The following is a 15,236-nucleotide window of genomic DNA, read 5'->3' on the forward strand; positions in this document are numbered from 1 at the left end:
TATATTTAACTCATTCCACTTCTTGCACCCAACGCGCGGTTGCCAATTCGAAAATCACTGCCTTTTACAATGTTGTTATTATACAAGAATTTTTACCTTTACAACGTTAACTGTTGACATGTGTCAATTATTTCGGGCAAATTATTTGTAAACAAACTACATTTGTTAATAATAAAAATATTATCAAAACAGAAATAGCGTTTCGTTTCAAGAACGTTATTGTTCATTGACTCATAAATTGTGAATCAACGACAGCATTCTGTTTCATTAATCTCATATCTGATAAAGGAATAACTCAAAATTCAGCTTTTATATGTTATTAAGACAAGCGATTGACGATTGACTAACCTGAACTAACCTAAGGTTCCAAATTTAAACCAATGGACCAATTGGGCATTGAAAAGAGACTCACCCTCAGTTACTTGCTATGTGTGACCATGGGTGCAACAGCCAGTATTACAACTGGCATAGCATGGGGCCATTGGTACCGCACTTTAGACCAGTGTGTTTTTAAAAATTGTAGCTGTATCATATATGGCAAAAACACACAGTCTCATTTTCTTGGTAAGTCTTGGTAGAATAATATCATTAGGTATTATGTTATTTGAAATGCACAGGAGGGGATCAGGCACCATGCATTTGGGTAACCTATGGCCCCTTGTTATATGTCTTCTTTGCAATATGCATGTCATGTTTTCATGGGTACAGAGTTTTGTTCGCGACGAAATCACCTAGAATGCAGACAACTCGCTCTGTAGTAGCTAAAATGCAGTAAGTGTTAATTAAACAAAAACTCATTTCTCTTATTCATTTCATGGAATCTAGGCATGGTTCATCAGTACAAATAACAGCCATAACACAAGAGAACACAAGCCCCTTACCTAGAGCCTTTTGGATCACTCTCTCAGTATTCACATCAGTATTTTTTGCTTATGCATTAATCAATTTTTCTATATTTATTGATGGCTATTACACTACCTGCAATCAATACCGAAGTGTGTTGGAAAAAACACTGGGGGTGTTTGGAACAGCCTTGCCGGTAGTACACAGAAGACTGCATTGTCAGTCAATTTTTGATTTTATGGATTACATGCATTTGGATAGTGCAAACGCCTCTAGAAATGGTTTTATTAATACCGGATTATCTTTAATCATAGGATTAGTAGCTTCCTGTTCTGCTTGGGTGATATTGTTACTGGCCAGTATTTTAAATATCACAATGGCTAATAGAAGGCAGGAGTATATTTGAAAGATAAGAGAAAGTTGCACAAAAACCTGAGCTTTTGTAACATGCAGTTGCTCTGTTCAAGTTAATTTGGATTATATGGAGTCTTGCAAAATGTTAAGAGATTTATGTGGTAGATTCTACGTCCAAAAATATGATAAATTTTACTATAAACATAAGTGCAGGAACGATGTATTAAAAAATTTTCCTTACTGTTGCTGACATTTTTAAGATATTTAGTTAAAATTGAGTATGAATATGTCACAAAGCAATTATCACTCTGTAAATTTTTAGTTTCACCTGAAATGTCATATCATGTATAATGGATGTAGAATCTGCCCTAGAAATTCTAAACGAAATTTTGCAACATTATTGTCTAATAATGTTAAAATCAATAGGTTTCATTCATGATCAAAACAATTGCGATTTCGCTTAATGAAAAATGGAAATGCACTTAATAATACCCTTAATTTATTTTTTTATTGAAGCACAGTTGTATAGCGTTTCAACGGACTGTATAATCTATTATCTATATTCTCGTATTCCACATAGCGTTTACTATTTAATTTTTAATTTGATTAAGATTGTAGTTTTTCTATATAATCACCATGAACGAAACAAAAGTACAATTTTACGTCCGTATTTTTAATACGAAAGTTGCCTTATTATGTGTAATTGTTGATCTCCGTGTAGTTTAACGTTTTTGTAAAGATTTTTATACTACAATTAATAACAATATTTTCATAGTATTATACACTGTTTTAATTACAGATAGAAGAATCATATTATGTATTTTTGCTCAGTAATCGCTTTTGATAACGCCCCTTTACATTCTGAGGATGGAAATCTTGGTGCTTTTCTCTTATAGCACTTGCCACCATCAAATCTCAGATATAAGTCAACAACATTAAATATTATATGTAGTGTGTTGTAAAACAACGTAATAAAAAGGTGCAATAAATCATTACACTTGTATTTTTAAGAATAATGCTGAATGCAGCAAAAAAATGCTACAAAAGAGCGTTTTAAAACTCCTGTCCTAGGTCTTTTTTTTCTTATTTAATGTAAACTTATTTTCGTTGTAGAGCACGTTACTCAAATACGGGTGTTACCAAACAATGAGTTCAGACAAATTTATATAATTTCAAAAACTCTAAATACAAAATTATTAAATTTCAATAAAAACTAATAGTTGTAAAAATACCTTTCAGACGATGTAAAATACTATTCACTATTTTTTTGCAGCCAGTCATCCATCTTAACTTTCAAATACTCCAGTGAAGGTGCTAATCCGCTGTAATATCGCTCAAATTCTACGTCTACGACTTCTCTTAACATAACATCTGGGTGTGCTTTCGACGGACCAATTTTACAAAATCGCTTTCCTGGTTGACATTCGCGCTAAAAAAAACTTTGCCTATTGTTAACAAAAAAACAATCATCACCTCTTCCCTCACGTCACTGTGATCCTTCGTCCTAGTTTTTATGTTTGCCACAATTCTCTTATGGTGCGCATAACCCTTCTGAGAGGCGTAATAGAGGCCTAATATGTCGTACACTCTCTGCATTTGCTTTTTGCCGATCTTATTTTTATGCCCCAGTTGGAAAATTTTTTTCGAGCTGGTAGTGAAGTAGTTTATATTTTGTTTCAACAAAGTTTTGTGCATTACTCCACAGTCTTCAAGATCGCGAATTTTTTGGAAATCTGATGTCGGCTCTTCAACTGCTATGTCAACGACTTCCTCATCAAGTCTAAACTTTTTTGATATAGTCGCATATAAATTAGTGCCAATGCCTTGTCTTTGGTGTGATGGTAGCACAAAAATTTGACTAATTCTGGGCCTGTATTTGTTGGGATAAGCATAGAATTTATATACAGTGCAAAATGCCACTGGGGTGCGACAAGAAATATTTTTTATTTGATGTTTTCCTTCCTCATAGACATAAAAGATGACCCACTTTGGATCGCCCATGTCAATGTAATTGGCTGCATCTATGAACCATATGATGTAAGTCTCAAATCGAGCGTGAAAATCTTTAAAATCATCATTATGCATATCATTCTCAGTTATCTTGTAAGTGATGGTACTATTGCTCGTTTCACTTGTATTTACTTTACATTTAAAGCTGCCAATGACATCTCCGTACATTTGATCATGTTGTTCATTTTTTATCCATTCCACAAATTCATCACAGCTCCTGGTAGTATCAGAGGGCAGCCAGGCATCTAACGTTGCAACTATATCATCAGGTTTCATGCCTGCCTTATTGATTTTGCCTCCACTTTTTAGGTCTAAATAGCAAAGACATGAATTGTGAAGCATATTTATTGTTATGGCAAGTTGCTTGTAGCCAAAGATTGACTCGCTGTGGAAGGACGTTGAGTTATATCTTAATAAGAATGTTAAAAAACATACCTGTCACCAAATATTTGATGAGACATTTCAGGCTTAAAAGACACCGCATTTTCAGATTCAAGATCATGCTCTTCATATACTGTAAACATTTAGGTAAAACATAAATAGGCGCCCGAAACCCTTATCGTGAAGGTAAATTCCATATTCACATTGAATTGTAAGAAGAAAATCATAAGACAATGTCTATACTTACTTATTTTGAAAGTAACCACTTTGCAGACGCTTTTCTTGTAAGTAGCCATGTATCCACGGTTCTTAACTTGAGTGTTTCCGGAGGCTCCCGCAGTGCCACCTTCAGAAATTTTAAAAACTACGTTAAAAAGACTGTTAAAACTTACAATATAAATTTAAACCGTTTATTTTGGCTCTTGAGGGCCTATAAAACCGCGAAACCAAGATTAGTCTGGGAGTAAAGATAATTTGGCCTAAAAAATACAGTTGACTGCTCCTCAGACAAACATGGTATAGTTGCTAAACGACATGCGAGCAAAATGCTAAGATCAAATCGTTAAATTCAAAAGCCCTTTGCCTTTCAGTTCGAATTCTTTTTTTTGCCGTTCAAAATTGGTACAAAAAAGAAAATGGAGTAACAAGAAAAATGGCGCGTAAAATAAATGGCAGCTTTGACATTGACTTAAGGAAAAGAGTATCAGGAGCTAATCAAATATGTCACGTGAGTATCTTTTGTACCTGTGAGGCGCATCGTTAATTCCTTTTTTGATACTTTGGGAATATTGCCAATTTTTCATTTCAATCAAACAGATTTCAGACGCTGCTATGCCCAAAATACGCACACCATGCTGGTGTTTAGGCAATCATATCACATGGCGGCATTCTTTCGCGGGGATCTAGCAGAAGCGCTCTCCATACATGTATTTGTGGCGTATAAGCGGACACTGAAACTTTACCATAGAGCTCCATGCAGATCCCACTTTAAAGCTAAGAAACGTTACTGTGCCACCCTTGATACTTCCTGCCTCTCTAGGAATCACCCCCGCAATCAAATCCCAGATATAAGTCAACAAAATAATATATTATATATAATACGTTGTAAAACTACATAATAAAAAGGTGCAATAAATTATTATACTTGTATTCTTAAGAATAATGTGGAATGCAACAGAAAAGTGTCTTAAATATTATATAAAAATTCTTAAAAATAAATAATAATGGTTTATTATACTGCATTTCAATTCTCCTTCTACCTAATAATAAAGCAAGGAACATAGCATGCATGCATATTCGAATCGAGGCTGCCAATTTCTGGCTCTACACACTATTAAACTTTGGTTTTTGATTTATTTAGACTTAGTATGTTTAGATTTCTTGTAAAGGCACTATAGAGAATGGTACGCAATGCTATAGACAGATAAAAATCGTCATCTGGAGATTATTCGAGGTTCTGGATTGCATTTGAATAATACTGAACTAATAACGTTACGTCTCTAGAATTACACGGTTTTATTTATTGTCGCTAAGGCTCAATCTGATAATCAATAACTAAATGACTTTCCCCCTGATTGCGGACGAAAAAAAATTAATTGGAAATTATTAGAATTGTATATATCATTTTCTTAGAGTATTCGATAATGAATTTTTTTAATGGAAATTAAACGTAATAATACGAGGAAAATACCTATCTACATGACTATACTAGAATAATAATTGGGTTACAGCCGCGTTTTACTTTAATCCCTAAGGTATCTCACTCGTTTTGGCGAGCTGCTGATTCCTAGTTATCGAATGACTATAAATCTCCGTAATAGATTAATGAATACATGAAACAATTAAAAAAATAGTAAGGCTCTTAAAATGACAAATAAAACAAAAAAAAACTTAAAAACCAACAAAACAATACTTTTAGGATGATTTAAGGCCGGACTAAATGTGTCTTTTTCAATTACATCTTTCGGACGATTTGGAAAACAAATATATAAATACATATATTTAAATTTTTCAAATCATCCTTAGGCATGTGACTCATCTCAAGTGCCATTACCTACAATTTAAAAGAAATCACAAAAAAATGTATTAATAAGATAATTTGTTACCGCTCAGACCAGTTGATTATAGAACGAAACCGATTTCATCATCTCGGGCAAATGTGAATTTTCCCGAGCAACCTTTCAATTAGGTGGGTACATCAGTAAACTCGTCTAACCTAATAATACTGGGGGGGGGATTATACCGAAAATTCAAATGAACATTCATAAAATTTAAAGGTTTTCAGGTTTTGACAAAAACCGAGTATATATCATTGTAGGTGTTAGCATATTAAAAGGGCACCTTGCTGCATTGAAGCCATACTTACACATTTTCGTATAACAGCGACTTCCTTCTGAACCCTCAGGAAAATGGATTTACTGTCTTTTTAGACCCGGCCCTCCGGTGTTCTTCACTAGGGCTCCGCAGTACTTCAAAGGGCAACTCAGAGTTCATCACAACCTCCTCTTCACCTGAAGGGAAGTCCTCAAAACTCATATTGCTGAAACCTTCCTCTAGTGACACTTTCACCGAACTTTTCTTGTTTTTGCCCGTTTTCTTCCCTGTATTGCCATATTTCACATTTTTCTGTTGGGTCTTTGCTCTGCTTCCAGGACTCTCGTCCGAAACACTATTATCGCTGAAAAGCTGGTATTTTGACTTCATCACATCCTTCTTTTTTTCCTTTTTCTGCTTAGGTTTTGGTGAAATGGACTTCGCTTCCGGCTTTGGATTATCAGAGCTCTTGCTAGATAAATCGATCAAGAGCCCGGTTGCTTGATTATTCACCGGTGAGTTACTAGTTTTTATAGGACTTATTTCAAAGTTATAGTCGAAGGAAACAGTTTCTTGTGTGAAATTCAGGGGTTCGAACAAAACATCGTCGGCTAAAAAGGGGTTTAAAGATCGCGGAGCTTCAGAAGAAGCTCGCATTTCGGGTTTGTTGGGATTAACTGAGCTATGAAAAGCTAGTGAGGGGTCTAGGCTTGTTTTGCGCATTCTGGACTTTCCGAAAGGTGCCAGACTAAAAACATCAGGGGCATCTTCAAAACTGCTTGAGGGCGGGATCCACAAGTCTTCTTTCTTTGTAAGATTTTTGTCGGGGTTCCATTTTGATGAGTTTTCTGGTACTTCACAATCCGAATCTAACTCGTCGTCTGCGAGAAGAGGTCTTTCCCCGTATTGATGACCTAAAAAAAACACATCTTTCCACCCAAAGTTTCTTTTTGTAGAAGAACATAATTTACCAATAAAAATTAAATCTTCACTCTGACCTTGGTGTTCACTAGCTTTGGCCTCTTCTTTCCGCCTCACCCTAACTATTCTGCTGGTATAGTCCTCTTCATGTGTAGCCATACTCTCGCATTCTGCATGATAAGCCGAGGACCCACAAGTCTGAATATCTTCACTTTTCAAATCTTCTCTGGCCTCCTCGCCAATTTCCACCTGGTCCTCTTCTGCCTTCAAATCACTGGCAGATCCGATTGAATCGTCCGAGTCAACCTCCATTTCCTGTTGACTTTTCTTCATCTTCGACTTTTTCCCTTGTTTCTCCTCGGAGCGAAAACCCTTTATTGGCAATTCCACACTCTTATAAACGTGGTGCAACATCTTTTTCTTCTTCTTAATAACTTGCTTAATTTTGTCCTCTCTATCGCTGCTGTCCGAACTGACATCGATACCTTGCACTAGTTTCTCGTATTTATGCCGATCTTCTAAGGGCAGCTCTAAAGGCAGCTGAACTTTCTTAACGGGCAAGGACGTTTCTTTGTCGCTCTCTGTTTCGGTGGTACCCATTAAAAGGTCGTCCCCCTCAGAGTAGATATGCGGTATTGAGGGGGTTTCCGAGCTAGAATCATAGAGTTTTTCTTCGGGTACTACTTCTGGAATGGTCGATCTGCAGGCTGATAAAACTGCAAAGAAGTTTTACTTGTTTAAAGAACGTTATTTGGTGTAACAACCTATAAGTTCAATGTATACTCACCTATATGGTTTTAGTTGTTTCAGGTTAAAATTTTCTAATTCTACACCCTAGGATTAGTTATATAATACACAGATTTGAGCGAGGAAAACCCGGAAATAGGCTGTTTCATAATAAGAAAGACAGTGGGGTTAGGAATTAGTAAGGCAAATGAGCGCATATAGAAAACTAAAAACTGAATCATTACACAACCCACCACCTTTAGCATTCTGGAACAGCCATTTTTAGAGATAAGGGCTAAATAAAATACTCGTGTAATGCCAAGCAATTTTATTGCCGCATATACATAGTATAGTACTAGCTGTACTTACACTCAACGACGTGATGATCACAATAGGAATTGTTGCTATATAAACATTAAATCAAATTTCAATAAAATACTATCGTATGTATGTACATTAAACAAGCTATTATTGTAATAAGTTATGTGTATCACTTATCAAATGATTTATTTGGAACTTAATAACAATCATTGGGTACGACTATAATAATAAGGTATTTTGTATATTTCTAAAAATGCTGTTCCAAAAATTAAGCCTCAATGTATTCGAACTACCATTGTGTTCGGGATACACTGAGAGCGCCTCTATAAGGAAAGCTTCAAACTACTTAATTTGATATGTCTAACTTAAGATGCAGTTTAATAAAGCTAATGAAACTATGCGCTTAAATTAAACACATTTTGAGCGTCAATTCTTGTTGCCTGGTTATGGCAGAAAAATTATCGTCAATATTAAATTTCAAGATAAGCCATAACAAAATTCTAACATCTTTTCAAGGCTGGATTTATAAATTTGAGAGGTGATCTGTGGAAATATAAATACCATTATTTTAAATAAAGTTCAATTTGATACTTGAAAAATTGATGCTGGTCGAAGACTATAAATAAATAAAATACTATTGGCGCTACGAAAAAAGCAAATAGGTATCGACAAGCACGGATTGTAATTTTTCCGTGTAATGAATAAAAAAAAACAGTTATTACCTATTTCATGTCCTTAATCCTGCTAATGGGCCTCGTTTCGAACTTTTTTTTTCCTGGTTGTTACATAACTACATGGCACAACTTCAAAACACGCTAATAATCCATTGTATATTTGAATTCTCTCGTTATCCATCGCTACTCTCAAGGTTCAACCACGGAACATGGACAGAAGAAAACGAGTATCCAAAAAACATGTTAGATTGGGTATCCGGTGCGAATTTATAAATGCGCGCCTTTACGGAGCGTTGCAGCCAGCGCTAACCTTAAACTTATAAATCCACCTTAATCTATCCATCTGAGAAGCATTACGGATAACGTCATTATACCTCAGTTCAGTTGATCTACGTTTCACCAGACAAACAACCCTGAATAGTAGTCGAGTCTATCCGATGCTTCTTGATCTTTCATTCGGACGAGTGGTTATTATTATGACTCCATGACGATAATTTCGTACCACAAGCAAGTACCAACACATTGCAACCACATTACGCGCCCTTTCTACATCAAAATAAAACGCCTATTGCCCAATTTTCCAAGTCCCCCGAAAACCTCTTGTTCAAGGCTCGTATTACGCCAAATTGTATCGAGTGTTATCACAGTTTAAAACCAAAAATAATTACGTTAAAGAGGACTCCTTCGGTGATTTGATGTGATTCCTATAGCGATATGAAAATATGTCAACTACTTACATATAAGTATAATATACTCTTTAATATCCACTTACTTATAGGTAAAATTATAAAATTCTCAAAATAAGCAATGACTAGTAACCAATGTCTTTTGCATAAATTAAATTTGGAATGACGAATTATTGGGACTAAAACACTATTATTAAGTACCGCTTAACGTTTTAATCCCAACAAAAAGTAAAATGAGACTAGAATAAAATAGAGGAATTCTTCTAAAAAGGGCGGTGGGAATAGCAGTTTAAACATCCAAAATTGCACACACGAAAGAAACGCTATTAGCTCCTAAGTCAGTAACAACATCGTCCCCAATACGCTACTTTAAGGCATATTACCTGCGGAATGAAGCCGCTTGTGAGTCTTATCGCGTGATTTCACTGGAAAGCTGAAGGGCGCAGCCCCGAACGGGTCCTCATGCATCACCAAACTTTCGCTTGACTTCACCCCCTGAATACCTATAAAATGCAATCCTTTTGGATTTTACTCTACTATCCCGGTGCATTTCTTACTGCTTTGACTACCGTTCCCTTGTCTGATTTTATCAAATTCCGCTCCAAAAATATGATCCTCAGTCATTTGACTGAACGGAGTAGATTCCTCGAAAGGATTCCAACCGGCCACGTCGGCTGACAGAGAACGACCATCTGAACCTATGAAGCTATATAATGTAACCCACACACTTAACAAACCTATAATCTAATTTACCAATGGGATGACTGACGTCGTTGGTTGAAGCTGAGCTTCCCATTGGAGCTGTGACGACGTTTTCACCACATGTTTGAGTGGGAGAATCGCGCGATTTGGGCTTTAGGGACGATTCAAATGGAGCGAGAAATTGAGTGGTTTCTGTCGCAAAAGCCCTAAACAAAACAACTAATTTAATTCTAATAATATCTAATGATGGACATACTTGTTAAAAGCAGTAGTGTCGCTCATATTACGCCGGTGCCCTTTAGGTACACTAAGAGATGGTGAGGAAGGAGGAGACGCTCCTTCGATAATGCTAGTAGACTCGGTGAGTCCACTTCTCAACGGACTTACCTGTATATTTGTCAAAATTAGCAGCACCTGCACCCTTACTGATCAAAAACCTACCCCTCGACCCAAAGATCCAGACCCAAACAATGGAACATCTCCAGCAACCGGCGACACCACCGTAACAGTAGTAGCAGCACCAAATCCTTCTCCTTTACTATTTCCATTATTGTCTGCATCACTCATTGCCGCATGATCATCTCGAAAAGGATCAGGATAAATGGAAGACTGAAACAGGGAATCCAATTGTTGGGGTGGAAGCTCGTCCCCTTTTTGGAAATAATCGCCGGCCGGAGGAAAATCGGGGAAAACCGGAGGGCTGGCGAAAGAGCTCGGATTGTTGCCTTGCGTTAGCTGGGAATTCGGAGAATTTTGGGACTTTTTTGAAGCGTTTGGGCTGGAAGTTATGTTAAGAGGAATGTTGTTTAGGTTCAAAGGGGTGGTGGCGCTACCCTTGGGGCGCTGTCTTGGCATAACGCTAGTGCCCTCTACAGTGGGAGTTGTTGGTACCATTTTTACACCCTGCACTTTCAGTTGAGTGGCGCGTTTTTGTTCTGAATCATACAGAGGCACTGACAATTCCTCTAGTACTGGTTTAGGTTCTTTCTAAAATTCTCATTTAAGCTTACAACATAACCACTGCAATTAGAATTATACCTTGAAATTCTTTATGGGGTTTAGTTTGCCTAATAGCTCAAAGGCTATGCAACTGACTTGATAAATGTCTGGTCTAATATCCGGATCTGGTTCCAACATGTAACCTAAGATTCCAGTTAAATTTGTTGCACTCAGTGATAAAATTATTCACTTACGTATCAATTGATGAATGCTTTTTGAATATTGAGAAGTATCTGGAATGTAGAAGTTGCCACTTTGGATGGCCAAAGTGCTTTCACCAAAAGGCAATGTGAAGAAACATATTTTATACAACAAACATCCTAAAGCCTGAAAATGTAACAAATTAGACTATAGGGATTGTTGAGAATAAATAATTACCCAAATATCAGCCTTAGTGGTTATTGATTTTCCGCAGTACATATCGACCATTTCTGGCGCTCTATAGCTCAAAGTTGTGTATTTTTTAATTTCATCTTCCACTAAAACAACGCCCTTTTCCGATGGATTTAACACTCTAGACGTGGCCGATCCGAAATCACATAGTAAATATGTATCACCTTCAATTAATATATTCTCTACCTAGAAATGGAAATATAAAAACACAAAAATTTAGAATAAGAGCCCAAAAAATTCTATAAAAGAAATAAGAGTTTGTTTATAGGGAAAAACCTATTACTATTCACAATTTTTTGTGTACTATTCTAAGTATTGTTACCTTTAAATCTCGATGCATAATAGGCGTTTTGCAATGATGCAACCTAGCAACAGCTTCACATATATCACAGAAAATAGTTAAGACTTCAGTCTCGCTAAAATCTGGCCTTCCATGCTCTTTCATGACATCCAATAAACTTTGTCGGTAGTATGTCATGAGCAACATGACCTCAAACACTCCCCCTCCCAGGGAAATAAAACTAGAATCTATGTAGCCCACAATGTTTTTGTGCCCATTTAAACTACTCTAAAAAATCATGTGTGCGCCATTAGCTCCATATTTGACTAAAAATGTTCACATACAATTATTTGGAGTTCTCGTTTGGCAACATTTAAATCCTGCTCGTTATTGACATACATTCGCTTGAGGGCTGCTCGTGTATATGCCCCACCTATATACGCCTTTACTAGGTATACAATTGCAAATCCACCTAATAATTGGGAAAATAAACCTTACAATTAAAAAGCGATTCAGTTCAAATGATGTTAAATAGGTCATTACACATATTACATTTGTACCAGTTTTACCTGGCATTTCACAGGAAAATAGTAATAAAAATCGATTTCTAAGCCATGCATTTGTGTGTTGAATGTAAAAGGATTATTGTGGAAGCTAAATAGGTCTATATTACAAATCAATGTGTCCACCCTTTTTACAAAACAAAAATTACCTTCTGCCAGTATTTCTTCCACTTGAACAGTATGTGACCCAACTTTAAAAACCTTGCCTATAGCAGTACTAGGCTCTTTTGGGGTGGTTTCGATGTTTTTTTCTATTTTTGAGAACAATTTCTTCATGATGATGGACTGGAGGGTAGGAAAATTGGTGACATCAAATCGTGACTTAATACAGTGTGGCTCGTGGTGCTTTAATGAAATTTCGTTACGCTTGCGAACATGTTTTGGCCTACACTGAAATTCCGATGTTTTCTAACGTTTAAAAACTTAAATTTTAATTAAATAATTTCAAGAATACCCTTAACAAATGTGACTTACTACACCATTCGCAAAATTACAAAAAAAAAATGTGACCTGACAGCAAGAAGACTTTTAGGGAAGATGTCAATGTCAAATCAAACGGTATTAAATGAACGGTTTAACGTTTTATCTTTCAGCCGTATATTCTAATGAAAAAGACAGCATATTATCTATGACGTAATAATAATACTATAACATAAAAAAACTAAAATGTGGCCAATCAAAATATAACTTTCGATCTATCTCTCTTTTACTGGTTATATATGTATACTAAACAAAGACAAAGCAATTAATTGTGTCAAGAATCGTGACCGTCGTCCATATTAGTAAATAAAAAATTTAAATACCCAGAAACTATGGAAATTAATTATAAAAAACAAAAGTAAATGAATTGAAGAAATAATCGAATTATTAAATTTTCAAGCCTATTGAAAAATATGGTAAAAACTATTTTCTAAGCGCTCATCCACAATGCAATTTGACGATCCAACTAAACCAACCTATTCCCCAACACCCTCTTTGTCTACAGTACCTAAAACTCCCGTTGCTATGACTTTAAAAGCAGAGCTCGAGTGTGCAATGCAAAACTCAAAACTTGAAGATCCTCCTGATCTGGATGAAGATGAAATCTCCCAACACATGACTCAGTCCTACAGTGAAATTTCTGCCAAATCTGGTATAAGCCCTGAAACTGAAAACCAGAGCTCATTAATATTAGACTTAGACTCTGTGGAAGTGGATGAACAGTTTAGCAAGCGACCTGTCACCTTGTGCTATGAGCAAAGCTCTGAGAGGCCAGTGAGACCCTTAAATTTGGACGGAACTGTACGAGTTGAAGGTAACATGACTCATTTTGTGGCTGAAGATTTGGAGACCAAGATAAAGTTGTCAAGTCCTGTGACGAAAAAGAGTGAGACTCCCAGTGGGTCAAGGACAGGCACTCCTAATACTTTATACAGACAATTACTGGATCCTCAACTTGGGCATGTGAATGCAACTCTCATAAATGATCTGGAATGTGAAGTTCAAAGAATTGCTACATCTGTAGATAGTCTTGTAGAGAATTTGAGTGGAATTTTGCACTCAATCTCTTCAATAACTGCAGATAATGTGGATATTTATAAGAATGCCGTTTCTAAAATGTCAGATTCCATGGATGGAAACATAAAGAGTATGTACACTATGATGGCAAAAGCTGAAGAAATTACACAAAATATGAAAGGAGTTGAGGCTCAAGCTGTCAGAATTAAGGAAGTTAAGAAGCTTGTTGATTTATTGGAGTCATTTGTTTAATGTTAAGTTTTTTTATTCTGTGATTTTAGTGATGTTGACTAACAATAAACCACCTTTTTGTTAACCACTTTATTACTCTACTCATATTTTTTAGGATAAAACAGCCATTTCACACAATTTTAATAACCTTTCGTCAAGCATTTTACATAACTTGATTTTAACAAAAATAAATTAAAACTCTTTAAAGGATCTAGACAACTATTTCTGCTTTTATATTTAGGTAAACAATCCAATTTCTGAAAACCTAGGTATAACAGATACCATAAGGGCAAGTTTTGTACTGTTAAAATCAGTAGACCTTTCTTCAGTAACAGAATCTGAATCTGGCATCATTTTATTTGCAATGTGTCGTACAATTTTTCCTTCTGCATTGATATAAAAGGTGGAAAACCCATCATACCAAGCCTCATTTTCTTTAATTGTTTTTTTCATCTTCCACAGTTTGTATTTCCAGAATTGTACCATCACTTTAAAGCCAGACACCCCTACAATTCTCCACCTAATCCTCACAGTTCCATCTTCTGGGTGTTGTGTGATTTTCAAAATATCAAATTTTACATAAGCAAACTTTAAGTGTGCTATAGTTCTCAGCAGAGCTACTTGTCTCACATAATTGATTAGTCCTTCAGTTCTTACATTCCTAATGTTGTCTTCAAATACTATGTTTTTTGAGTAAAGTGAATAATCCATTGGTTGAATAAATATTTTTGGTAAAGATTCACTTAAAACTTTATATACATGCAGTAATTTCTCTGGAGGTGGTCGACCTTCAGTTCCTTGAGGTTTACTTGTTAATAGAATCTCTTCACGTTTATTGGTCGAACATAATTTATCAGATGTAACTAACTTACTAATTTGGGTTTTGGTAACAATGTCACTTGAAATTTCTCGGTTATCATATATATAACTTTCTTCAAGCTTAATGTCATTATCTGGAAATGGGTTGTCTACGATTCTTCGTTGAAGATGCACGATGTTAGAATACTGAACACTTTGACTAATTAAACACTTTTGAGAAAAGAGACCTAAATGCTTGGACGTAATTAAAGACCCAGTAAGCTTGTGGAGATATCTTAGTGCTGGTGGCATCGTGGGTAAATATTTTAAAAACTAATACGATTGATTTGCTTTAGGAATTTAGTAGGAATTAGCAAATTTCAATTTTTTTTCCAAACATTACCTCACTTTTAAGACTTTTGAAGTAGGTTAATCAAGAAAAAATTTGACTGGTGTAGAAAAAGCATATCTTAAAGTCAAATCCTTGTGATTGTTTAGAATTAGGTTCTTCATATTTCATTAAAAATAGCTCAGAAGTTCATAT

At 35.7% G+C, this 15,236-nt stretch overlaps 5 protein-coding genes across 7 annotated transcripts; 2 read left to right on the forward strand and 3 right to left on the reverse strand.

Moving 5' to 3' along the window:
• The first annotated feature begins 127 nt into the window (after positions 1-127).
• Positions 128-2,426, forward strand: LOC136345161 (uncharacterized). The gene is made up of 3 exons (XM_066293210.1): positions 128-564; positions 618-771; positions 826-2,426. The coding sequence occupies exons 1-3, from the start codon at positions 381-383 to the stop codon at positions 1,247-1,249; spliced, it is 762 nt and encodes a 253-aa protein (XP_066149307.1). The 5' UTR covers positions 128-380; the 3' UTR covers positions 1,250-2,426.
• On the reverse strand, positions 2,349-6,083 carry LOC136345158 (histone acetyltransferase type B catalytic subunit-like). 2 transcript variants are annotated; one of them, XM_066293205.1, is made up of 5 exons: positions 5,954-6,083; positions 3,836-3,934; positions 3,643-3,721; positions 2,683-3,592; positions 2,349-2,626 (listed from the first exon to the last, which is right to left on the reverse strand). In XM_066293205.1, the coding sequence occupies exons 1-5, from the start codon at positions 5,955-5,957 to the stop codon at positions 2,450-2,452; spliced, it is 1,269 nt and encodes a 422-aa protein (XP_066149302.1). In that variant the 5' UTR covers positions 5,958-6,083; the 3' UTR covers positions 2,349-2,449. The 2 variants fall into 2 exon arrangements, with proteins under 2 accessions (XP_066149302.1, XP_066149304.1); XM_066293207.1 differs by lacking the exon at positions 5,954-6,083 and adding an exon at positions 3,981-4,601.
• Positions 4,657-12,701, reverse strand: Nak (Numb-associated kinase). Of its 2 annotated transcripts, none has more exons than XM_066293203.1 (13): positions 12,316-12,701; positions 11,948-12,075; positions 11,646-11,891; positions 11,309-11,509; positions 11,125-11,257; positions 10,970-11,073; positions 10,373-10,918; positions 10,188-10,318; positions 9,983-10,137; positions 9,787-9,927; positions 9,613-9,747; positions 6,873-7,538; positions 4,657-6,815 (listed from the first exon to the last, which is right to left on the reverse strand). In XM_066293203.1, the coding sequence occupies exons 1-13, from the start codon at positions 12,440-12,442 to the stop codon at positions 5,989-5,991; spliced, it is 3,540 nt and encodes a 1,179-aa protein (XP_066149300.1). In that variant the 5' UTR covers positions 12,443-12,701; the 3' UTR covers positions 4,657-5,988. The 2 variants fall into 2 exon arrangements, with proteins under 2 accessions (XP_066149300.1, XP_066149301.1); XM_066293204.1 differs by having other exon boundaries at positions 9,613-9,732; positions 12,316-12,699.
• A 137-nt stretch (positions 12,702-12,838) lies between these two features.
• On the forward strand, positions 12,839-13,979 carry BORCS6 (BLOC-1 related complex subunit 6). Its single transcript, XM_066293209.1, has one exon. It carries the CDS (start codon positions 13,094-13,096, stop codon positions 13,913-13,915), a length of 822 nt encoding a protein of 273 aa, XP_066149306.1. The 5' UTR covers positions 12,839-13,093; the 3' UTR covers positions 13,916-13,979.
• An 8-nt stretch (positions 13,980-13,987) lies between these two features.
• Positions 13,988-15,163, reverse strand: LOC136345159 (uncharacterized protein C6orf136). The gene has a single exon (XM_066293208.1). The coding sequence runs from the start codon at positions 15,002-15,004 to the stop codon at positions 14,132-14,134; it is 873 nt and encodes a 290-aa protein (XP_066149305.1). The 5' UTR covers positions 15,005-15,163; the 3' UTR covers positions 13,988-14,131.
• Positions 15,164-15,236: the final 73 nt, after the last annotated feature.

Source organism: Euwallacea fornicatus, chromosome 18, assembly GCF_040115645.1.
Source record: "Euwallacea fornicatus isolate EFF26 chromosome 18, ASM4011564v1, whole genome shotgun sequence".
Lineage (NCBI taxonomy): Eukaryota > Metazoa > Arthropoda > Insecta > Coleoptera > Curculionidae > Euwallacea > Euwallacea fornicatus.